General features: G+C 44.4%; 1 protein-coding gene across 1 annotated transcript in view; it reads right to left on the bottom strand.

Moving 5' to 3' along the window:
• Positions 1-25680, bottom strand: part of LOC126251513 (luciferin sulfotransferase-like) — a 320306-nt gene that overhangs the window by 68087 nt on the left and 226539 nt on the right. The window contains exon 4 of the mRNA XM_049951991.1: positions 16508-16655. Within this exon, the coding sequence (XP_049807948.1) occupies positions 16508-16655 (148 nt within the window). The remainder of the gene's footprint in view (positions 1-16507; positions 16656-25680) is intronic.

Raw genomic sequence — 25680 nt, 5'->3', positions numbered from 1 at the left:
ACTTTCCGCTAGAAGGTCGTATAACACTTAATTGATATGTGGACCATGCAAAATCGTCGTGAGCACTGAGCCAAATATCCCACCGACGCACCAAGTTGAAATACCCGTTTGGTAAAACGCCTAGTCCTGCTGCATGAAGACGTCTGTAACTGGCCGCTGCATGTCCTTATTTGACAGAAATCTTTTTTTTTTTTTTTTGTTATGGTTTCAGGGCGAAAAACTGCTACGGTCATTAGTGCCCGGTCTGTGACTTAGGAAAAGGTAAAAAAAAAAAAAAAAACTGGAAACCAGCAGCAATGGGAGCGAATTTCAAAAAAAGTGGGGAAACTAAAAACAGAAGGAAAGCTTAAAAAACCACTACAGAATGGGGGTTGTTTGTCCCAAAAAACAGCTTCAAATGACTGACGTCATCTCACTGACACTAATAAACTCGAGAACGCGATCGGCTGAGGGAGTGTCATCTGCTAAAATGGAATATAGATCAGGCGACAGCTGTCGACAGGCGCGTAACAGAGTAAAATAGGGACACTCAAGTAAAATGTGTCTCACCGTCCACAGTTGAGAGCAGTGGGGACAAAGCAGGGGAGGATCGCCACTTAAAAGATGGCGATGGCTAAAAAGACAGTGCCCTATCCGGAGTATAGTTAAAATTACCTCATCCCGACGACGAGTTCGGGAGGAAGAGATCCAAGCAGAGGGAAGAGCTTTCACGTCCCGCAATTTATTATTTGGAAGTGTCGATCAATGTGTGTGCCATAAAAGAGCAACTTTTTTTTTTGGTTATCAGTCTACTGACTGGTTTGATGCGGCCCGCCACGAATTCCTTTCTGTGCTAACCTCTTCATCTCAGAGTAGCACTTGCAACCTACGTCCACAATTATTTCCTTGACGTATTCCAATCTCTGTCTTCCTCTACAGTTTTTGCCCTCTACAGCTCCCTCTAGTACCATGGAAGTCATTCCCTCATGTCTTAGCAGATGTCCTATCATCCTGTCCCTTCTCCGTATCAGTGTTTTCCACAAATTTCTTTCCTCTCCGATTCTGCGTAGAACCTCCTCATTCCTTACCTTATCAGTCCACCGAATTCTCAACATTCGTCTATAGCACCACATCTCAAATGCTTCGATTCTCTTCTGTTCATTCCGTTCAGCAGATCATTTAATTCTTCTTCACTTTCACTCAGGATAGCAATGTCATCAGCGAATCGTATCATTGATATCCTTTCACCTTGTATTTTAATTCCAATCCTGAACCTTTCTTTTATTTCCATCATTGCTTCCTCGATGTACAGATTGAAGAGTAGGGGTGAAAGGCCACAGCCTTGTCTTACACCCTTCTTAATACGAGCACTTCGTTCTTGATCGTCCACTCTTATTATTCCCTCTTGGTTGTTGTACATATTGTATATGACCCGTCTCTCCGTATAGCTTACCCCTACTTTTTTCAGAATCTCGAACAGCTTGCACCATTTTATATTGTCGAACGCTTTTTCCAGGTCGACAAATCCTATGAAAGTGTCTTGATTTTCCTTTAGCCTTGCTTCCATTATTAGCCGTAACGTCAGAATTGCCTCTCTCGTCCCTTTACTTTTCCTAAAGCCAAACTGATCGTCACCTAGCGCATTCTCAATTTTCTTTTCCATTCTTCTGTATATTATTCTTGTAAGCAGCTTCGATGCATCAGCTGTTAAGCTGATTGTGCGATAATTCTCGCACTTGTCAGCTCTTGCCGTCTTCGGAATTGTGTGGATGATGCTTTTCCGAAAGTCAGATGGTATATCGCCAGACTCATATATTCTACACACCAACGTGAATAGTCGTTTTGTTGCCACTTCCCCCAATGATTTTAGAACTTCTGATGGAAGGTTATCTATCCCTTCTGCCTTATTTGTCCATAAGTCCTCCAAAGCTCTTTTAAATTCCGATTCTAATACTGGATCCCCTATCTCTTCTAAATCGACTCCTGTTTCTTCTTCTATCACATCAGACAAATCTTCACCCTCATAGGGGCTTTCAATGTATTCTTTCCACCTATCTGCTCTCTCCTCTGCATTTAACAGTGGAATTCCCGTTGCACTCTTAATGTTACCACCGTTGCTTTTAATGTCACCAAAGGTTGTTTTGACTTTCCTGTATGCTGAGTCTGTCCTTCCGACAGTAATAACTTTTTCGATGTCTTCACATTTTTCCTGCAGCCATTTCGTCTTAGCTTCCCTGCACTTCCTATTTATTTCATTCCTCAGCGACTTGTATTTCTGTATTCCTGATTTTTCCGGAACATGTTTGTACTTCCTCCTTTCATCAATCAACTGAAGTATTTCTTTTGTTACCCATGGTTTCTTCGCAGCTACCTTCTTTGTACCTATTTTTTCCTTCCCAACTTCTGTTTTGGCCCTTTTCATAGATGTCCACTCCTCTTCAACTGTATTGCCTACTGCGCTATTCCTTATTACCGTATCTATAGCGTTAGAGAACTTCAAACGTATCTCGTCATTCCTTAGTACTTCCGTATCCCACTTCTTTGCGTATTGATTCTTCCTGACTAATGTCTTGAACCTCAGCCTACTCCTCATCACTACTACATTGTGATCTGAGTCTATATCTGCTCCTGGGTACGCCTTACAATCCAGTATCTGATTTCGGAATCCCTGTCTGACCATGATGTAATCTAATTGAAATCTTCCCGTATCTCCTGGGCTTTTCCAAGTATACCTTCTCCTCTTGTGATTCTTGAACAGGTTATTCGCTATTACTAGATGAAACTTGTTACAGAACTCAATTAGTCTTTCTCCTCTTTCATTCCTTGTCTCAAGCCCATATTCTCCTGTAACCTTTTCTTCTACTCCTTCCCCTACAACTGCATTCCAGTCGCCTGTAACCAATAGATTTTCGTCCCCCTTTACATACTGCGTTACCCTTTCAATATCCTCATACACTTTCTCTATCTGTTCATCTTCAGCTTGCGACGTCGGCATGTATACCTGAACTATCGTTGTCGGTGTTGGTCTGCTGTCGATTCTGATTAGAACAACCCGGTCACTGAACTGTTCACAGTAACACACCCTCTGCCCTACCTTCCTATTCATAACGAATCCTACACCTGTTATACCATTTTCTGCTGCTGTTGATATTACCCGATACTCATCTGACGAGAAATCCTTGTCTTCCTTCCACTTCACTTCACTGACCCCTACTATATCTAGATTGAGCCTTTGCATTTACCTTTTCAGATTTTCTAGTTTCCCTACCACGTTCAAGCTTCTGACATTCCACGCCCCGACTCGTTGAACGTTATCCTTTCGTAGATTATTCAATCTTTTTGTCATGGTAACCTCCCCCTTGGCAGTCCCCTCCCGGAGATCCGAATGGGGGCTATTCCGGAATCTTTTGCCAATGGAGAGATCATGATGACACTTCTTCAATTACAGGCCACATGTCCTGTGGATACACGTTACGTGTCTTTAATGCAGTGGTTTCCATTGCCTTCTGCATCCTCATGTCGTTGATCATTGCTAATTCTTCCGCCTTTAGGGGCAATTTCCCACCCCTAGGACAAGAGAGTGCCTTGAACCTCTATGCGCTCCTCCGCCCTCTTTGACAAGGCCGTTGGCAGAATGAGGCTGACTTCTTATGCCGGAAGTCTTCGGCCGCCAATGCTGATTATGTATCAAAATTTAGGCAGTGGCGGGGATCGAACCCGGCAAGTGGAAGGAAAGAGAACGTAGCAGTTGACGGAAGCAGAGTCCCGGTGGTAGTACAGAGGAAGGGCCTGCGTACCCTAAATCCAAGGAGGAGTCGAAAAAAATGTCAGGGGCCGGATTAGCGGGCATGGAAGACAGATGGCTGGCATAACGACTCAGGAGGACAGCGCGCCGATTGGACAGCGGAGGTTCAGCAGTCTCAGCATAAAGGCGTTCCACTGGGCTGGTGTAAAAAAGCTCCAGACGCTAAACGTAATCCACGGTGGTGGACAGAGTCGAGACGCTGAAGAATAGACGGCCGAGCAGAGGAGCTAACTATGCTTCCAAAGTCAAATTTCGAGCGCACTAAGGTGCGATAGAGGCGGAGAAGGACCACTCGGTCCGCTCCCCAAGAGATACCATTCGGGGCACGGAGGGTGTTGAGGGATTGCAGACAGCGAGCCGAAAGATCGGAAACGTGGGAGGACCAGCACAGTTTTCTGTCAAACGTAAGACCCAAAAATTTAGCGACGTCCGCGAACGGAATGTTGACAGGGCCTAGATGTAAGGAAGGCGGAAGAAACTACGTACGACGCCAAAAATTGACACAAACGGTCTACTGGGAGAAAAGCGGAAGCCGGTTTCTATGCTCAAAGAGTGAAGGCGATCGAGACATTCTTGAAGACGTCGTTTAAGAAGGGTGGTCCGTTGAGAGCTGTAGTAGATCACAAAATCGTCCACAAAGGGGGAGCCCGAGGCATCGGGAAGGAGACAATCCATGATTGGATTTACGGCAATGGCAAACAGTACAACACTTAGGACGGAGCCCTGGGGTATCCCGTTTCCTTGGGAGAGAGTACGGGAGAATGTAGTGTTCACCCGCACTTTAAATCTGCGCTCTGCCATAAATTCACGAAGAAAAAAAGGGGCAGCCGACCTCGAAAGCCCCAAGAGAACAGTGTGCGGAGGATGCCTGACCTCCAACAGGTATCGTATGCTCTCTCCAGATCAAAAAATATTGCTACTGTTTGGCGTTTCCTCAGAGAGCAACAAGATGGTCAACAGCAAAACGATGCTGTCGGAGACCGCATGGGCAGTTGTTAAAAGACTTCGGGACTCCAGCCACCAGGCTAAACGGCAATTCACCATACGCTCCAAAACCTTACTACTCGTGAGAGAAATGGGGCGATTGCTAGAGGGGAGGTGTTTGTCCTTTCCAAGTTTCGGAGCAGGAACGACAATAGCTTCCCGCCATCTTCTGGGAAAGGTACGGCCGGTCCAAATTCGATTATAAAGGCGAAGGAGGTAGCGCACACTGTGGTATGATAAATGCAGCAACATTTGAATGTGGACACCATTCGGTCCTGGGGCGGAAGAGTGAGAAGAAGAGAGTGCGTGTTGGAATTCCCGCATGGAGAAAACAGTATTATAGCTTTCGTGATTTTGAGAGGAGAAAGCAAGAGGTCGCAAAGTGTTGACCCAATGAGTTATAAATTGCGACGGGGTCCACTAAGGTATCATGCGCAACAGTGAGCCCAGAGACCGGGGAGAAACTAGGCGCGCCAGATAACTGTCGAATCCGACTCCAAACTTCCGAGGAGGGAGTGAAGGTGTTAAATGAGCTAGTAAAGAAGTTCCAGCTTGCCTTCTTGCTATCGCGGATGATGCGACGGCATCGCTCACGGAACTGCTTATAGCGGGTACAGTTGGCCAAAGTAGGATGGTGGCGGAAAACGCGAAGAGCACGTCGCCGCTCACGTATTGCGTCACGGCGTGCATCGTTCCACCAAGGAACTGGGGGGCGCCGGGGCAAATCGGAGGTGCGAGGTATTGAATGTTCCGCAGCTGTAAGAATAACTTGTGTAATATGAGTGACCTCATCGTCGACGCTAGGAAAGCGACGGTCATCGAATGTCGCTAGAGATGAAAAAAAGAGTCCAATCGGCTTGGACAAACTTCCAGCGTCTCGGGCACATATATGGAAAATATGGATGCAGTCTAAGGACACAGGGAAAGTGGTCATTGGAGTGTGTATCAGCAAGAGCGAACCATTCAAAGCGCCGAGCTAGCGGAACAGTACCGACCGAAAGGTCCAAATGAGAGAAATTTGTCGTGGAGGCAGACAAAAATGTAGGGTCCCCAGTGTTGAGGCAAACAAGATCCGCTTGGTGGAAGACGTCTATCAATAGTGAGCCGCGCGGACAATGACGCGGCGATCCCCAAAGCGGGTGGTGGGCACTGAAGTCCCCAACAGCAAATAAGGGGGGGCGGGGGGCGGAAGCTGACCAAGAAGATAAAGGAGATCAGCTCTTGCCATTGGTGTGGACGATGGAATGTATACAGTACAAAGAGAGAAGGTGTATCCAGAAAGGGGAAGACAGACGGCAACAGCTTGGAAGGAACTGTTTAAGGGAATTGAGTGATAACGGACAGTATCATGGAGAAGAATTATGAGTCCTCCATGTGCTGGAGGGCCATCAACAGAGGGGAGATGAAATCGGACTGACAGAAATTGAGGGAAAACAAAGCGATCGTGGGGACACAGCTTTGTTTCCTGAAGACAGAAGATGACCGGCGAGTAGGATCGTAAGAGGATCGACAATTCATCCAGACTGGCTCCAATGCCGCGGATATTCCAATGGATAATGGACATAGGGTGGACAGAAAAGGGAGGATGTGACCAAGGTTGCCCTCAACGTCTGCTCAGAGCCGGCGGCCGACAGCATGTAACGGCATTCAGCCAAAGGCAGAAGATCCTGACCCATAGGCTGTTCGGGAGCAGCTCCTGCCACCAGCGATCGGACGGTTGAACTGCCGCCAGCAGTGCGCCTTGGCGACACAGAACACAGCCGAGGGCGGTTACCGCCAGGTGGTGCTGCAGATGAGACACGCCGTGGCGGAGAAGGAGAGCAACTGGTTTCGTATTAGCCTTCTTGGTAACAGGACGTTGAGATGAGGGAGGAATCGATGGTTGGGCAGTCGGGGTGTATAAAAAATCTTCGCGAGTAGGTTCTTTTTTGGAAGTCCAGGTGTCTGATTTTGGGGCTTGTGATTTAGCAGAACCTGATGGAAGGTGAGCTATAAAGTGAGCAGGTGATAGTGGGGAGGTTGAATGGGTGATCTTTGAGCTGGTCGATCTGACCCTGGCACTAAAGGTGAGATCACAAATGTGCGTGGCTGCCTCCTTTGTAGGCCGAGGAGAGGCTAGGACAGTGCTGTATTTACCTGCGTGAGGCACAGTGGGCTTTCGACTGGCGAATAATTTTCGAGCAGCAAAGGTCGACACCTTTTCCTTCACTCTGATTTCCTGAATGAGCGGTTCGTGTTTGAAAATGGGGCAATCTCTAGAGGAAGCAGCATGGTCACCCATACAGTTGATGCAACGAGGTGATGGAGGTGGACAAGCACCCTCACGGGCAGCCTTGCCACACATAACGCATTTGGCCGGATTGGAATATGACAGGCTGGTATGGTTGAACCGCTGACACCGATAGCAATGCGTAGGGTTTGGGATGTAAGGGCGAACGGAAATTATCTCATAGCCCGCTTTTATGTTCGATGGAAGTTGAACTCTGCCAAATGTCAAGAAAACAGTACAGGTTGGAACCAAGTCCTTATCAACCCTTTTCATGACTCGATGAACAGCTGTTACGCCTTGGTCAGACAGGTAGTTTTGAATTTCCTCGTCGGACAAACCGTCGAGGGAGCGAGTATAAACCACCCCATGTGATGAATTTAAAGTGCAGAGCGCTTCCACCCGGACAGGGAAGGTGTGTAGCAGTGACGTACACAGCAATTTTTGTGCCTGGAGGGCACTGACTGTTTCTAACAACAAGGTGCCATTTCGTAATCGGGAACAATACTTCACAGGACCTGCAATTGCGTCGACACCTTTCTGAATAATGAAAGTGTTGACTGTGGAGAAGTCTTGACCTTCGTCCGATCGAGAAACCACAAGGAACTGTGGCACTGATGGAAGAATTGTCCGCGGCTGAGACTTATTTAACTTTCGCTTGTGAGCAGACATAGTAGATGATGAGGAAACCATTGCAGAAGTATCCCCCATGATTACTGGCGTCTCCGATGGCGCGCTCCTTCCTTGTGGGGATCCTCTAAAATGGTTCAAATGGCTCTGAGCACTATGGGACTCAACTGCTGAGGTCATAAGTCCCCTAGAACTTAGAACTACTTAGACCTAACTAACCTAGGGACATCACACACATCCATGCCCGAGGCAGGATTCGAACCTGCGACCGTAGCAGTCGCGCGGCTCCGGACTGAGCGCCTAGAACCGCTAGACCACCGCAGCCGGCTGGGGATCCTCTCTGAGGGCACTCCCGCCTCAGGTCACACCTCCCAAGAAACGGACGGAGGGACCAATCGGCACTTTCGGAAGGTACCAGCTCGGGTAATCATCCCTCCCTGGGCCTGGCCGTTACCAGGGGGTACGTACGTGTCCTACCTGTCTACCGGGGTGGGGTATTACGCGTTACCCTGTCACTGGCTACGTGTAGGAATGCGTGGGTCGGCCATCAGACACGCACAGGGAGGAAAAAAGAGAGAGGGAGGAACAAAGAAAAGGAAAGGAATGAAGAGAGGTCTCAAACGCCGTAGTGGAGAAGAGGGTAAAGAGTAGAGGTAAGGACAAAGAATGGACAGAGACTTGCCAGCAGAGAAAGGGAAGAATGTTTTACAGTTTCGAGCGTCCGTCTCCGGATGTAGGCACTAAACATACTCCCAGAGGGGAAGAAAGGGAAGGGAAGAGGCGGAGGTGAGGGGGGTGGGGAAGATGGGGGATGGGGAAGGATGTGGAAAAGGAAGGTATGCAGCCCGGAAAGGAAAGAGGGCCACACTAGCTCGGGGTCCAGTGCTCGCTACGCACATATCCACAAAAGAGTTGTGGACCCCTGGGGGGTCGACAGGAATCGTGAACGCTTCAGGTCACTTTTTAAGGGAACTGGAACTATCACATAGACAATGAGTGAGGAAAGCAAAGCAAAGACCGCAATCTTCTGGCAGAACACTTAGAAAATGTAACAGGGTTGCTAAAGATACTGCTGACGCTACCCTTGTCCGCCCTCTTGTGGAGTAAAGTTGTGCGGTATGGAATCCATATGGGATAGGATTAGCTGAGGACATAGAAAACGTTCGAAGAACGGCAGCTCGTTTTTAACTATCGAGAAATAGGAGAGAGAGTGCCAATCTTACGATGAATGTGATACACGAAATGGGGTGGCAGTAATTAAAAGAAAGGCGTTTTTTGCTGCGGCATGACTTTCTTATGAAATTTCAGTCACCAGCTTTTTCCTCAGAGTGTGAAAATATTTTGTTTGCGCCCACCCACATAAAGAGAAATTATCACCATAATAAAGGAAGAGAAATCTGAGCTCACATGGAAAGATTTAAGTGTTTGTTTCTCCCGCGCTCTTTTCGAGTGTGGAACTTTAGAGAAGAAGTTTAAAGGTTGTTCGATGAACCTGTTGCCAGACACTTAATTGTGAACTGCGAAGTAATCATGTAGGTGTATGTACGTGGGACTGAAGGCATGATAATTACGTGGTTAGAGGCCATGACTATACGGCTTGTGCTCGACTGTCTCCCACTTGAGTTAGCGGACTTCTGCGTTACGACGTTTGCTGAATGCGGATGTGCGTATCACGAAGTAACAACAGGCTTTGGCGCACCATTTCACAACGATGGTTTTAGATAGAGAGACTGCCCCATACACATTCTTCGTTCTTCACTATCAGGATTTGTCCTTCTGCAGCCAAGAATTGAACAACGACACGTTTGTCCTGTTTGGTAATAACTTCGCCATTGCCCACGTTTCCGCATTTACCGCAAGCGTATCGGTCAGACACGAATGCCAGACTGATCCCTGGCCTACATATCTGTGCTTATGTACCCGCATCGGATTCGCATTACTTTGCACATACGCTGATGCAATGGAAATTTTTTCTCGTCCTTCGTACATTACACATCAGAAGATCGATATCAGTCAGAATCGTTCATATTTTGTAGAATAGCTAGGCTTATCCGATGTGCATTTTTTTATCTTGTTTCGAGTTCTCTTAAGTACAGCAGTGACAAATACGTAACAGGAACTTAGGCACGTTTTATGACTTCAACCGAGATTGTAAAATACAAGTCTTTGCTTAAATGTCATTTTATGGTTTGGACAGGACTCTGAAGTATGCTAATATTGAATGGAGGACTGACCAACGAGGTTTCTGCGCCATACAACGTGCGGTGAGTTGAGGTACGCTTCATTCACGTACTCGATACGCTACCGTGTAGCCGATGGCAGAGGGCATCTTGTGCACAGAAACCTTATCCCTTCATCATTCGTTGGCAAATGGACAGAGAGAAAATTGGCTGCTTGTAATGCTTTGCGGACGTCTTGATCACCATTACTTTGTTCTTTGGTTCTCACGAAAAACTCATATTCTTCCCTTGAGGAATTCCCTTGCAAAGCTCTTGCTAATCGAAGCGGACAGCTGCAAATCTGTCAGAAAGCCTCTGAATCGGTTCTATGTTTTCCTTTAATCGGACTAGGTAACGTTCCCAAAGACTCTAGGAGTAGCAGAGTGGGCTGCATAAGTGTCCCGTACACGATCTTCTTTATAGTTCCACTATATTTTCCGGGCAGCTCCCACAGAAATTTGTCGTAAGCCATTTGCCTTCCCTACCTTCGGCCTCATGTACTTGTTTCATTTCACGTCGTTTTGAAACGTGCCCCGTAGACAAGAGCGAAGCCAGCCATGAACAGAGGATGGTAGCTGCCATCCGCAGTGTCGCTGATCGTTCCTTTGCAGTACAGCAGAACAATTACCTCTGATTGCATCCCGCGAGCAAAGTGGCATTAACTGGTCTCTAAGTACTCGTTAAGCTGATGTTCCGCCGGAGTATACAACGAATGGACCGTAAGCTACTCTAACCGGTGCCTTCGCTGGTGGTAGTTGAAACAGCTTCGACTTCTGCACTAATGCTTGCCATTATTAATGGGAGATGCGAATATGTCATGCACACGTGACATTCACCTCTCTCCCTCCTGCCTCTCCATAATAAAACATCAACGGATACTGAACTTGCTTACTGTCCCATCAAATAAACAGACATTTTAATTCAATAGCAGTTTGAAAACCAAAGGAACACATTTAGGACACTGATTGGTAATAAGTGTACGCAAGTCATTTCTCGTGAAACCTGAGAACTCTTTCGTCACTGACAACAACTAACTTGAGTTACGCCGCACCTCCTCGTCCAAAATTAGGCCCCGGGTATGCCAGTACCTCCACATAATTAATCAACGTAACAGAGTAGTCAAACAATCAACAGAGTAGTCAAACACAAATCCCTACCGGAATCTTTCTGCTACCCATCTGCAATAACATACATCTGCATTTAACGTTGGCTGCCATTCATTCAAGTGCTTCAAATCGCTCCAAGCACTATGGGACATAACACCTGAGGTCACCAGTCCCCTAGACTTAGAACCACTTAAACTTAACTAACCTAAGGACGTAACACACATCCATGCCGGAGGCAGGATGCAGGGTTCGAACCTGCGACCGTAGCAGCAGCGCGGTTCCGGATTGAAAAGCCTAGAACCGCTCGGCCACAGCGGCCGGCTGCCATTCATACCAGTGACTAGAAGTTCTAGTCAAGTTATCCTGGTTCCCATAGGGGCACTCGGCACTCAACAGTGACATTTCCCGGTATACAACAGCGCCATCAGTACTCTGTCGAACAAATCCGGTGAATTTTGTACCCCGTAGTGAGGAGTTTGTAGTCCAGCACCGAATTAACGTCCGATTTGATGCTCTGTAGCTGGTCAATGGGATTGCGATGGGCATACGGAACAGGCTTTCAGGTTTGTGAGTGGCTCGAAGATTTTCCAAGCAGTACGTTGTCGTCGACAGCGGCTGCTCACCAAAGACGATATCGAGAGCAGTGCCCCAGGGAAGTGTGATAGGACCACCCTTGTTTTCTATATAAATGAAAGATCTGAAGGATAAAGTCAGCAGACATCTGCGACTGCATGCTAATCACGCTCTAGTATGTGGGAAAAAGTTGCGTCGTTGAATGAATGTAGAATCACACAGGATGACTGGGACAGAATTTATGTTTGTTGCGATGAATGGTAGCTCGTTATAAATGTGGAAAATCTAATTCAATGCAAATTTGTGGAAAAAACTATCTTCTAAGCCTCGAATACAATATTAGTGCTCTGCTACTTAACACAGTCACGTCGATTAGATACCGAGTCGTAACGGTGTAACGCGACGTTACATGGAAGGAGAGCGTAAAAGTGGTATTAGGGAAGGCAAATGGTCGGCTTCGGTTTATTGGGAGAATTTTAGGTAAGTGAAGCTCATCTATAAAGTACACCGTATATGAAACACTAGTGCAATCATTCTTGAGTTCTGCTCGAGTGTTTGGCACCGCCACTAACTCAAATTAAAGGAAGGAATGGAAACAATTCAGAGGCGTGCTGCTAGATACGTTATTGGTAGGTTCTATCAACTTGCGAGTATTATGGAAGCACGCAGTGAACTCAGATGGGAATAAGCCTTTTTCTACACGAAAGACTATTCAGAAATTTTATAAAATTACAGTTATTTGCTAGAGACTGCAGAACGCCTGAACAACCACCAACGTACATCTCCGGTAAGGCCCGGGAATTCGAGATAGCCAAATCAGGGCTCGTAGTTTAGCGTATAGACCAGTGGTAGTCAAAAGTGCGGCCTGCAGTCCTCATGATGCTCGCGTAAGTACACGTGTCGCCCGCGGTTGTATTTTACAACAATATTAGTATCACCTGTGGTCGAAATTCAACCTACTGTATCAGTTGACCTGATCTGTGATAGAAAATGTCGTGTATCTTAAAGCATATGAAATTTTAGCCGCAGAACTTGTCTGTGGTAAATCCTGCATTATAGTTACGTGTATTCTTGAAATGATTCATTGATTTCTCTTTAATTGTTCGATCATTTGAAGTGAGTCCTCGAAACACTGTGTTGAAAAATAGATTTTGTGTTAATGGCGGCAAATTAACTTTACCCTTATGACAACACAATGTGAACCCGTTGTGTCGCGTAAAGTCACCTCACGAAGTCCGCACTGTCAATTCATTGAAACGCAATTACAGCTATGCGGATTATTAGCAATTATATTCAGTGCACATTTAAATGTATCTTTCAGAATAACAGTTGAATTATCGTTATCAACATCTGCACCATTCCTGTTACTTTATCTACGCAAACATTGTGTGTCTCCTCGTCTTTCTGTCCGACCTGTTAATATTCTTCTTCGAGACATAGCCTACATCAAATATAGTTTCCTCACAATACGGGACGTTGTAGCTACTCAAAATGAAGATACTGAAAATTAGGAACATACAAAATTTTCTGGCGACGGCGGCAAATGAACGCAGAGCTAATTCCGTTTACTGTTAGACGAAAGCACGCGAAGAAATGACGCTAATGAACAACGTTTGTTGTCCCCGACGGCTTCGTTACTACGTTTCGTTTTCCACTGCTCACGTCAACTAAGTAGCAGTCGCGGCATTATAGCTGTCCGGTTGCGTGTGCTACTGCAAATGAACTATATGCAGCATTTAAAAATGAACGTCCCTAGAATACAATTTTACGAAACGTTGTTACTGTCGTGTGTCGTTTCTGCCATAGCACTTGATCATTACATGTCGTAAAATTTGGTAGCAATGTCAGAGACAAAGAAAAATATTTCACGTGTGTGTGTCTTCTTCCTTTCACCTCTCCTAATGGCTATGTTTATAAATGATTCTTTTTTCTTTTGTGTACATCTACAGCCAAGTTCCCTTGGAATTATGTAAGTTTCATTCACTTCATTGTATAATTATAATTATTATTATTTTAAAAATCCGTATTTCAATTTTCTAGCCTCACATATTAATATTATGATACTTAAACAAAACAGATTCATTATGATTATGAATATCCCCATTGTTATACCTTTTCTACGCAAAAACTGCCTATCTAGCTCAGCGTCTTTCACTTAAAAATCAAGAAGTTACTTCAAATTTACTTGTAATGGCAGCAAATGGCCACACAGTTATTCTTACAGAAAAGTAAGCGAAATAACGACGCCGTTATGCAAAGTTATTTATAGACTTCGTTGCTATGATATTGATCGAGCAGTAGGCGCATTGTAGATGCCGGATATGCATGTTTTACTGCAAATGTACAATGTAAACGCCTCTAGAATGCGATTTCACGAAATGTTGTTACTGTAGTGTGTCATTTCTGTCCTTGCACTTGATCGGTGCGCACGGCAGTGGTTGGTAGTTCTTCAATTTTCGATGTTCAGGTATTGTATATTTTAATACGCGATAGAGAATGAAACATCAGTGTTATGGGTGTAAAAGCTTCTACTTCCTTTTACCGCTCTCAACGGCTATATCCACACATTATTTTTTCTCTGTGCACATGTATGGCAAAAAGCCTTTGGAATTACATACGAATCATTGGCCTCCCTGTACAGTTAACAATAAAAATAGTACTTCAGTTTACGTGTTTACGTATTACTATTATGACGCACCTAGCAAATAACGGCCGAATCCAGAAACGACAACTAAAGTTTAGAGTGTAGTTTTCCTGCTTAGTAACAAAGAACAATTTGCAGGGACAGTAATGTTTTAAGATGTGCTTAATTTTAATTAGCGTAGGTGTATTCAGCCGAGAATTAGGTGTAGTTGGACGCTTACCTCCATTGGCAGAGGTGTAAGTAGTGCGGCCACTCCGAGGTTAGAGAGTGTAACAGGGGGAATGTTTAATTATTTATCTTCCCGTACTGACAACTCACGGACGTGCACGACTCATACTGATCAGCTGCCACAGTATAAATTTTGACATGGAAATAACATGGATTCGTGAGCGCGTATTACAGAGACGCTTCTCTTCAAATGCAGTTCATATGTGTAGCAACGATTATGATATTTAATGCAGGCTATTGTAATGCAACACAACGAGTAGAAAAAAGTTACATTTAAAACAATAGTTACATTTAAATCATTTAGTTAACATTTGCATCCTGTCTCATACTGCATGATGCATTTAGAGATAAGTAGAGGTATTGTTATTAATAAATTAAATCGCTTCATTTGCAAATGGAAAGGTAATGACTAGTAGTTGTACACGGTATTAGGACAATTGATATTTTCAAAAACATCGGTAATTCGATATATCGATACCTAGAAAAGTATATCAGCCCTCAATATATCGAAAAAATCTATCATGTGCATCAACATTTCGAGGAAAAAATATTGACGTACCAGCAAAAAAAAAAAAAAAAAAAAAAAAAAAAAAAAACCGCATCGGTTACACATTGGAAACATATTGTCAGTTTCAGAGCTGTATATTTAAGTCTTTATTTACTATTAGAGATTCTGTACATCAACAAGCTAGCAGCATGCTTATTCCCCTCAGAGCATGAACTGAAAGGTAAACGATGCACGTTCACACTTGACGATAACCAATTTGCTAATAATGGTAACTGCCGGTAAGTGGCACAGTAAAAACTGTCTAATGGGTCCATCGTTCGTTTTCCACAGATCGGATTTGTCAGGAACACTTCAAGTCGGCTCCCCTATTTTTTCATTTCTGCAATCGCCAGCGATCTAGTAGCTGTTGTGTCAAAATTGCGTAGTGAAGTTAAAGGCTGCAATTTCAGTTGGTAACGCCGAGCGCCGATTTCGTCAGCATTTCCCCTCACACGTCTCCACCCACCGCGAAAGCCATTCTTGTCATTTAGGTTTTTGTACATCAGTTTCAGCAACTGTTTTTGAGGAATGCCGACGTGAAGAAATAGCACACTAGTTGCGTTAAAAATTGTTTTATAACGCAACTGGTGTGCTATTTTTTCATATGGGATATCTTATTATTCCATTCACACCGCCGCCCGGAATGCAACTGGACTTCTTTGTGCCATACTTGGTTCGCAAAGTCAAAGAGGAAGACTGGACGTGATGAAAACTAAAAAAGTAGTGGGACTCCTTCACACAGCGAAAGAAAAATCACGTTCTTCTAGAATTTCAAAAGAACAACTTCAAATATTTATCGGAAACTGCGAAAATAAAGAACATAAAACGAAAATATCGGCATTCGATATTTCCATTTCGATATCGATGTCGATGGTAAAAGTATCGCCGATGTGTGTTGATATATTTGAAAAATATCGATTTATGGATGTGTCGATATTTTATCAACAGCCCTACGAGGTACCCCCGCGAAGCACTATGTGGTGGCATGCAGAGTGTAGTATGTAAATGTAGGATGTAGCTGTAGAGGTCGTTTCCCCCGTACGTTGCGTCTCGCGTTGCATTTTGAAAGGTGGGTAATGCCAGAGACAATGCCTGCACGTATTGGAGAGGAACGATCTCTCATTTATCTTTTCGAGAGTGATATCGAAAAATCACAAAAACATGTATAGAAGTTTCAGAATGGCGGTAGAATAAACTACGGAGGACACACGATACGAAAGATACGTAAAAATGTATATTTTGCACCGAGACTCAGGCAAAATGCGACCTCGTTGGTAGGTACCAAAGGAACAGTAATTAAGTCTATTAATACTTAATTCTTTACCGTTAAATATATCGCTAAACCTAAAAAGCCTTGCCGTGTTTGGAAGCGCCACGTGGTTTTTTTCACCGTCTCTATGACCTCACTTCAGTCATAGCCCGCTGAAGGCCATTGCCGATATGAGGCCGTAACCACTGCGAACCGGAGGCTGTTGTCCAAGGTGAGAAGTGATGAGCTAAGGAGGAAAAGTGGAAACGTGACTCACCTTGGGTTTTTTGGTCCATATTTGCTTGGGTAGCAGGTCTCTGGGCAGGTGCGTCTTGAAGTAGCGAGGCCGTTTGATGTTGCCGCTGTAGGCGCCCTTCAGGGCCTCGTCCGTGATCTCCGGCGGCAGTTCCAGCACCGTCATCATCCTGGAAATTCAAGTCTGACGTTACTGGGATAGACTCCTAAAGTGCATCTCCACAAGAAAATCAATGTTTTCAGGTATAGACCAAAATAATCTAAAACTGGGAAAGACGCGTGAATTTTAAGGGTTTGCAGACCTGCCTGACTAACGACATAACATTTGATGTCTGATGTAGTTATACATTCCATATTTTACTAAGTATGTTTACGTCCAAGCTAATCGTCTTCTCCGCGTGTTGCGATTGAATTAATTACGACGTGCCACTATGTAGTCAGTGTAAGGGTTGAACACAAGCAGTCAATTTAAATTTCAGTTGATTATCAGCTTTTTTCTTGGAATAAGTGCTAGTGAGAACTTGGCATGTATTGCTGACACATAACCGTAAGTTACACACACACACACACACACACACACACAATGTTCAAATGTATGTGAAATCTTATGAGACTAAACTGCTAAGGTCATCAGTCGCTAAGCTTCCACACTACTTAACCTAAACTACCTAAGGACAAACACACACGCCCATGCCCGAGGGCGGACTCGAACCTCCGCCGGGACCAGCCGCACATTCCATGACTGCAGCGCCTCAGACCGCTCGGCTGATGCCGCGCGACACACACACACACACACACACACACACACACACACACACAAACACACATACTCACACACACACACATATTATTTTTTGTGAAATTCTGTAGATGGAACTATTAACTTCAGCTATGAATCAAAAGCCATAATGCACGAGTCCTACAAGGAAGTGTAACTTTATTCAAAGGTTTAAGCTCGGTTCAGGCTAAACTCCACCTAAGTTCATAAAATATCGCCAGTTCGGACAACTCTAACCTCACTGAAATCCTTAAGTACTAGCTAAAGACTTTAGTAACGGTAGCTCACAAGACGTCGAGTCTTTCGGAAAAGTGTTCCGGAAAATATTAAGCGAATTCACGTATATTACAATATTCTCGATACTTGACGTGCACCAAAATTTATAACTGCGAGACGTCGAGTAACTTCTACCTTCAAAACGTAGCTAACTCTATGCCCATAAACAATTGATTTCTCAAACGGATCATTTACATTTGATCTTATAACCTAAGTCTTACACAACAACTAAAAATACAAGGTTATGTGTATCGGAATATTGCATCTAACGACAGATAAAACTGGACAGATACGGCGTTTAAGCTATGCTTAGTTGGTGCTCTAATATTTTTGTCATTACTAGCGTGTTTTTACGAATAACACTTCAAATGTGTGTGAAATCTTATGGGACTTTACTGCTAAGGTCATCAGTCCCTATGCTTACACACTACTTAACCTAAATTAGCCTAAGGACAAACCCACACACCCATGCCGGAGGGAGGTCTCCAACCTCCGCCAGGAGCAGCCGCACAGTCTGTGACTGCAGCGCCCTAGACCGTTCGGCTAATCCCGCGCGGCAGTAACACTTCAACAAACGTTGACACATCATATGAAATAACAGTTTCATTGGATTTCTCCATTTTTATTCCGTACTGCCCGTTAATTAATGATAATAACTCAGCTTTTCTGACTTTGTTACTGTTAAATCTCTCTTGAAACATACAAACACTAATAATAACCTATATGGATTCATTGAAGTTCCTTCTTCACTTGTGTCTGATGGTAGTTAGTCATTAATGATAATTACTGGAAAAATGAGTCTGGTGTGTAAAAGGAAATAGTGTTGAATAATTAGAGTACGTCATTCTATCTGTCTCGTGGGGTGGTGAGCTTATCTGACTGCCATGCAGACGAACGTGGGTTCAATTCTTGATACTGTCAGGGCTTTTTCTCATGGTGTGGGGACGGACATAGCCCACCCAGTTCCGTAATGTCTACCGTGGACATATTTTAATGGGAAGCAGTGGCTTGAAGGCCTGTGGGAGGGAGGTATGCTACCCCGTGCCCCTCCGCACCGCATCCGATTACTGGTATATTGCAGACAATGACACGGCGCCCTGTCAGGATCGTTAGGTCCTCTTTGCCTGATCGCGGAATTTAGCTTTTCGTTGTTAAATCCATCATATGACGGAGATTGAGACGCCTGTTACATCAATATTTACTTCTCGGGCTTTGTTAGTCTCATAGTTTGGCCGTTATCACTATTCGTATATATCGTAATTTTATTGAACTTCTATTTGTTGGTTCTTACTAACTACTGTTTCGTCAGAATGTACGTGAAACTCATTTATTAGGGCTTGGAATTCTCTTTCAGAGAATGGTGTTGTTTATTAAATATCTTTTATGGTTAAGTTTCTATTTCGTCATTTTTATTCTAGCAGCTATGAAATTTCGCCACTCTTATGTGTTAAAGTGTAGCGACAGTTGCTGTCTGCGAGAGCCGCTAGCAGTCCACATTTTGCGCGGTGTTCACTCTCTTTCATCGCGGCTACATTACTGACATGTATACGGAGAAAGAGCGCCTTCTTACAGCCGTCATACTCTCCTTACTGACATGTATACGGAGGAAGAGCGCCTTCTGACAGCCGTCATCCTCTCCACGCTACCTCATACAATGGTCTGTCATCTTCTGCCAGAGCTCGCTGAGCGTACCTTCGCTTGGACACATTCGCCTCTCTCTGTCGCTAAGAAGAGCACATAATGTCACATCTGATGGCTCTATTGTCCAGAAATACACCAGACTGAAAGCTGCGATCCGTCGCTGACTGGTGTTTCCTTTCGTTGTTTCTAGTTTAATGCAAAATAATTTATCGTGAACAAATATTTTATTGTAAAGTGTGGAAAGAAAAAAAAGTCTTGGGAAATCTGCGAGGGAACTTCAATAAGTTGGTTGATTACTATCACTTGGCGTATTACTTTCTCTGGCGAGATGTAGCATCTTACAGCGATTTCCAGCGTGTCCGTAAGTTTAGCCCTATGTTATAACTAGACAGAAAAATAAATTGAGGAAATTTGGTATTTTTTTTGTCAGCCTCAGTTGCATGCATATATAATTTTTGGTGCGGGTGGTTACAAGTGGTTCCATGTCTCAAACCATACACCTTGTTATTAACCGTTAGCTGTCATACAATATGGCGCAAAAGAGCACGAATAACTTGTGTACAGAAAATCGAACTGTGGGCGACATGTACCTTCATTGATAGGCTAGCCTCTGTGTCATACTGTTACACCTGAACGTTGTGTCGTTCAATTATCAAATTTCCTCAGTACGAAACGTTGTCGACCTGCCATCCTGAGGCAGTACGTCTCGAATCAGCGAAACAAAAGGCTATAGAAATGGAAGTTGAAAAGGCAGCTAAAATGAGTGATACAGGAGAGAAGGCATTGTACCCTCTAAGGTTTTGAGAACAAACTCAGGGGAGCTGGTTCAACAATAAAGCAGGGCCGAATCAATAAAGCTCGATCCATAGAATTATCGCTGTATCATTAGAATCAGCAATCTGAAGTACTTGTTATTTCGTGACATCAAAAGTGAGCATGTAAGTTGCTTATGTTAGGAGTGGCAGTGCAAACTATACAGAGGTATGAACTAGCATGTCATTAATTTTTACGATGTACTAATTGGGCCCTAGTCCTTACGGAGTAGTATATTCAAGGCTCTGAAAATTTTGAAGTTCTTATGGGACCCAACTGCTGAGGTCATCGGTCCCTAAGCTTACACACTACTTAGTCTAACTTACGCTAACGACAACACACACACCCATGCCCGAGGGAGGACTCGAACCTCCGACGGAGGACAGCCGCACCGACCGTGACAAGGCGCCTTAGACAGAGGCTGCCCCGCGCGTCACGGCTATGACGGAACTGTCGATAAGCTGCATTGTAAATTTGCGAAAAAGATCAATGAGTGTTTTGTTTTTTGTCATGGAGCAACAGTATTTGTACAAGGTGAGCCAGAACGCCACTGACAAACTTTCAGAGGTTTTCCAGGAATACCTTTTCAGTATTTTAGTATGAGGGACCCACGGTCTTCGGCAGCTCGTTACATCACCCTTTTTTTCTGTGAAAAATAACTTCACAACAATGAAGAAGTCTGTAATATGCTATCGACAAAACGTACTACACGCAACTAAGAGTAATGCAACAAACATCAGACGAAATTTATGCAACTGCCGTCGGTGGGAGGAAAGCTCAGCATCGGGCTGTTGCGCCGGTCGTCCTTTGTATTCAGCGAAACTCATACACGAGCTGCACGTTGGCCAACTCTTCATCAGTAAACCTACCCACAGCGCTGCTGTGCGTTACTGTTAACGGACAACTAACGTTGTCGCGATACAAAACTTTAGACCTTAGCGTCCAGTACTGAAAGCACATCTGAGCGCAACGAGTTAGGAAGGGAATTTTTGTTGTCTAAAGTTGGTATCGTGAACGAATGGAAACAAAACATACAGCACATAGCGTCGACATTTTAACCGTTGTACACCATTTTCAGTCTAATACCAGTACGAAGCTACATGGAGCGAGAGACCGAACGAAACACAAAAAATCCGTAACTATCCACCGAAGGCTGTGGGTCCCTGATACTAAAATACTCGCAGAGTATCCCTGAACCAACTCTGAAAGTTTCTCAGTGGAGTTCTAGTTCACCCTGCATATTACTTTATCCTACAGATGTGGGAAAATTCCATCTTTTACAACTGAATGTTTTATTTCTGTGTACCAAACATGTTTCACATATTCTTGCAAGGCATCAACAGTGATCTACGCGGTCTTCACAATTCATGTTACAAACTTCTATACGTTGTAGAGGGGACTCAATAGATCAGGTTTTACATGTCCGGAAATGTCATGCGACGATGTGACAGAACGTCAAAGTTATAGGCACCGGCGCCAGTAATTGTACGTTCATACAGGGAAATTTTCTAATGATGTTACAAACTTTCTAATTTGATACAGAAGGATAAATATATCAAACTGAGGTAAGGGTCCATGTGCTGGAAATGAACGAGTCGAAAGTAGTGAAGGAAAACCGTTCTCATACCTCTGACAGTGGAACGCATGTACCGTTACTGTTGTTACTAAGAATGTAGGCTACGTAACTTTGAGAGGTAGCAGTATGGACCAAAACAAGGAAAAAATGTCCAGTAAACATGGTCTCTATAATTCATACCTGAGGAGCTATGAGCACTTGCTCATCCTCTCTAGGGTAAAATACTTCTCCTGTACTGAACAAGTGCTCAGAGCTCTTCACGTATGCATTTTAAAGCCGATTTTTATAAAAATTTCTTCTTGTTTAAATCCATACTGCCAGCCCTGAAAGTTACCTTCCCTCTGATCTTACAAGGGAACCTCCCCATCGCACCACCCTCAGATTTAGTTATAAGTTGGCACAGTGGATAGGCCTTGAGAAAAACTGAACACAGATCAATCGAGAAAACAGAAGTTGTGTGGAACTATGAAAAAAATAAGCAAAATATACAAACTGAGTAGTCCATGCGCAAGATATGCAAAATCAAGGAGAGTGTGAGCTCAGGAGCGCCGGCCATTCAAACACCTTGACATTTTGTCAACGTAACGCGCCAATTGGACATAATATGGCACGATATCCCTCAGGAGGACGTACAACAACTGTAACAATCAATGCTAAGCCCAATAACTGCTTGCGTAAGAGCCAGAGGTGGACCAGCGCGATATTGACTTGCTGAGTTTGTGAACATCTTTATCTGGAACAATCATCCATTTATTTCGAAATTGTAATCATTCATCTATACCTCTCCGTCGCACTGCCGATTTCCGTCCCACCCAAATAATTTCTCCGTGGTGCGTCCTAAGTAGAAACAAACTTTTTAAATTACTTCATTATGGAATACTTTTTCCAGTCATAGAAACAATGTTCTGTAATAAATTCCCTTGGTTAAAAACACTATAAATTAAGCAATTTAATGTTTTTATACTATAAATTTGTAAGTATGATAGTCTGTACTTCAATAGTATAGTGTCTTGAGAGTAATCATTGCATATGAAACGCCACGATCAACTAACAGGCTCTTGGTTCTTTGTTCGTTTATAGACGGGTGGTAGAGAATAAATGCTAAGCAATGTATTTGTTTGTGATCTGTGTTCCCATAGCTAGAAATACACTCCTGGAAATTGAAATAAGAACACCGTGAATTCATTGTCCCAGGAAGGGGAAACTTTATTGACACATTCCTGGGGTCAGATACATCACATGATCACACTGACAGAACCACAGGCACATAGACACAGGCAACAGAGCATGCACAATGTCGGCACTAGTACAGTGTATATCCACCTTTCGCAGCAATGCAGGCTGCTATTCTCCCATGGAGACGATCGTAGAGATGCTGGATGTAGTCCTGTGGAACGGCTTGCCATGCCATTCCCACCTGGCGCCTCAGTTGGACCAGCGTTCGTGCTGGACGTGCAGACCGCGTGAGACGACGCTTCATCCAGTCCCAAACATGCTCAATGGGGGACAGATCCGGAGATCTTGCTGGCCAGGGTAGTTGACTTACACCTTCTAGAGCACGTTGGGTGGCACGGGATACATGCGGACGTGCATTGTCCTGTTGGAACAGCAAGTTCCCTTGCCGGTCTAGGAATGGTAGAACGATGGGTTCGATGACGGTTTGGATGTACCGTGCACTATTCAGTGTCCCCTCGACGATCACCAGTGGTGTACGGCCAGTGTAGGAGATCGCTCCCCACACCATGATGCCGGGTGTTGGCCCTGTGTGCCTCGGTCGTATGCAGTCCTGATTGTGGCGCTCACCTGCACGGCGCCAAACACGCATACGACCATCATTGGCACCAAGGCAGAAGCGACTCTCATCGCTGAAGACGACACGTCTCCATTCGTCCCTCCATTCACGCCTGTCGCGACACCACTGGAGGCGGGCTGCACGATGTTGGGGCGTGAGCGGAAGACGGCCTAACGGTGTGCGGGACCGTAGCCCAGCTTCATGGAGACGGTTGCGAATGGTCCTCGCCGATACCCCAGGAGCAACAGTGTCCCTAATTTGCTGGGAAGTGGCGGTGCGGTCCCCTACGGCACTGCGTAGGATCCTACGGTCTTGGCGTGCATCCGTGCGTCGCTGCGGTCCGGTCCCAGGTCGACGGGCACGTGCACCTTCCGCCGACCACTGGCGACAACATCGATGTACTGTGGAGACCTCACGCCCCACGTGTTGAGCAATTCGGCGGTACGTCCACCCGGCCTCCCGCATGCCCACTATACGCCCTCGCTCAAAGTCCGTCAACTGCACATACGGTTCACGTCCACGCTGTCGCGGCATGCTACCAGTGTTTAAGACTGCGATGGAGCTCCGTATGCCACGGCAAACTGGCTGACACTGACGGCCGCGGTGCACAAATGCTGCGCAGCTAGCGCCATTCGACAGCCAACACCGCGGTTCCTGGTGCGTCCGCTGTGCCGTGCGTGTGATCATTGCTTGTACAGCCCTCTCGCAGTTTCCGGAGCAAGTATGGTGGGTCTGACACACCGGTGTCAATGTGTTCTTTTTTCCATTTCCAGGAGTGTATTTAAATAACCGAAAGACAGCATGGTGAAATATATGTGGTATGTTTTATTCTGATTAGAGTAGACATTTAGCATCCAAAATGAACTACAAACATCCAGAAGAAACACCTCATTCGAGAAATAAACATATTATGATGACACACGATCACTTGAAGTTCGCAACTGCCGAAACGTGCCTTGGTAAGCTATAATTAGAACTAAAAGTGAATGAAGAAAATCTGTAAAGTTCTTAAGGCAGATATCTACATCAATTCCAGTATGACATGTGGACATTTAAGAATAAAGTGCAGCGCAGTTTCTGTTGTCATAACTTTATCACATAGTCATGTATCACTACAGAACTACTTCATTGTATTGAGGTCGGCGTTTCTTTTATCCACATCAGTACTTTGGCCATCTGTGATTAATGAAATTGCGTCTTTGCACTAGTCATGACCATTTAACTTTGATGCGGTATCGCTGCAGGTCAGCACCTGATAATACCAATGAACTCTTTGATAAGAAATAAGTTCTTAATTTGAAAACGAAATTAGTGGGGCCGTGCGATTTGGAGGCAAACATTGTTGCTGGCATTTAGAGTGGAATAAACTGCAAGCTGCTAAGTGAAACACATAAACATGTGGGCGGTGCAGTAGCAGGAACACGTTTTCCTGGATTCGGGAAATATTATCAGTTATCCTGATTGCTTGAAGACGAGACAAAAAATAGAGCGCTGTAATACAATAACACGAAAGCAATAGCGACATAAGAAGGCACATTGAGGTAATATGGAAAGGACGAGAACTTCTTTCGTCTGCCTTTCATACAGCGTTGTATCAGTGAGACGATGAACAATATTGACACAAAGTAGCCCCACTTGAAGGAAGGTGCTATCGTTGCCTTCGGGTTCATTAATTCCATAACAAGCTGTGCAAATTGTGTTTCATTCATGGTGCTACCTAACATACATTTTTATTCATTATCATATGAAACGAATATTATATCTGAAATAGTTTTCGACAATTTTTTTGCCTTTTCTGCGAATTTATAATGTTCTAGTACTCGATGCAAAAACGGTTTAATTTGTTATGAAATTGAAAGCACGTTTAGAGCGACATGACACAGGATAAAGGAATTTTTTCTTTCGATTTACAGCAGACTAAAATTTGGAAGACTGGAAGGACACGTGCACAAAGCCTAGCACATCGGGCGTGGGGGCTGTCGAATATAACAACATTAAAGCAACAAGTCGTCAAATTTATTGTTTCACGCCGTGATCTTACGTTCAGCTGAAGTTCCGATAACCTATATTTCCACATGCGACGTCGTACAGGAACCCAAAAAAGAACACTCTTTTGGGGAACGACAGAACCAAGGGATAGTGCCATATATAGGTGAAGGACTGATATTTGGAACTCAATGTCCAATACCTTTTAGAAATTACGTGAAGCTGTATCGAAGTAAGTCGTGTTTCAGCCTTTTTTTTTTGTAAAAAAAAAAGAGTATAATACCATAACGATAATAACTCCCGTAACAGGAGGCTACGTGATATAACTTACAT

This window comes from Schistocerca nitens, chromosome 4, assembly GCF_023898315.1.
Source record: "Schistocerca nitens isolate TAMUIC-IGC-003100 chromosome 4, iqSchNite1.1, whole genome shotgun sequence".
Taxonomy (NCBI): Eukaryota; Metazoa; Arthropoda; class Insecta; order Orthoptera; family Acrididae; genus Schistocerca; species Schistocerca nitens.
The sequence above is the reverse complement of the archived record's forward strand: the minus strand, read 5'-3'. Positions and strand labels throughout refer to the sequence as shown.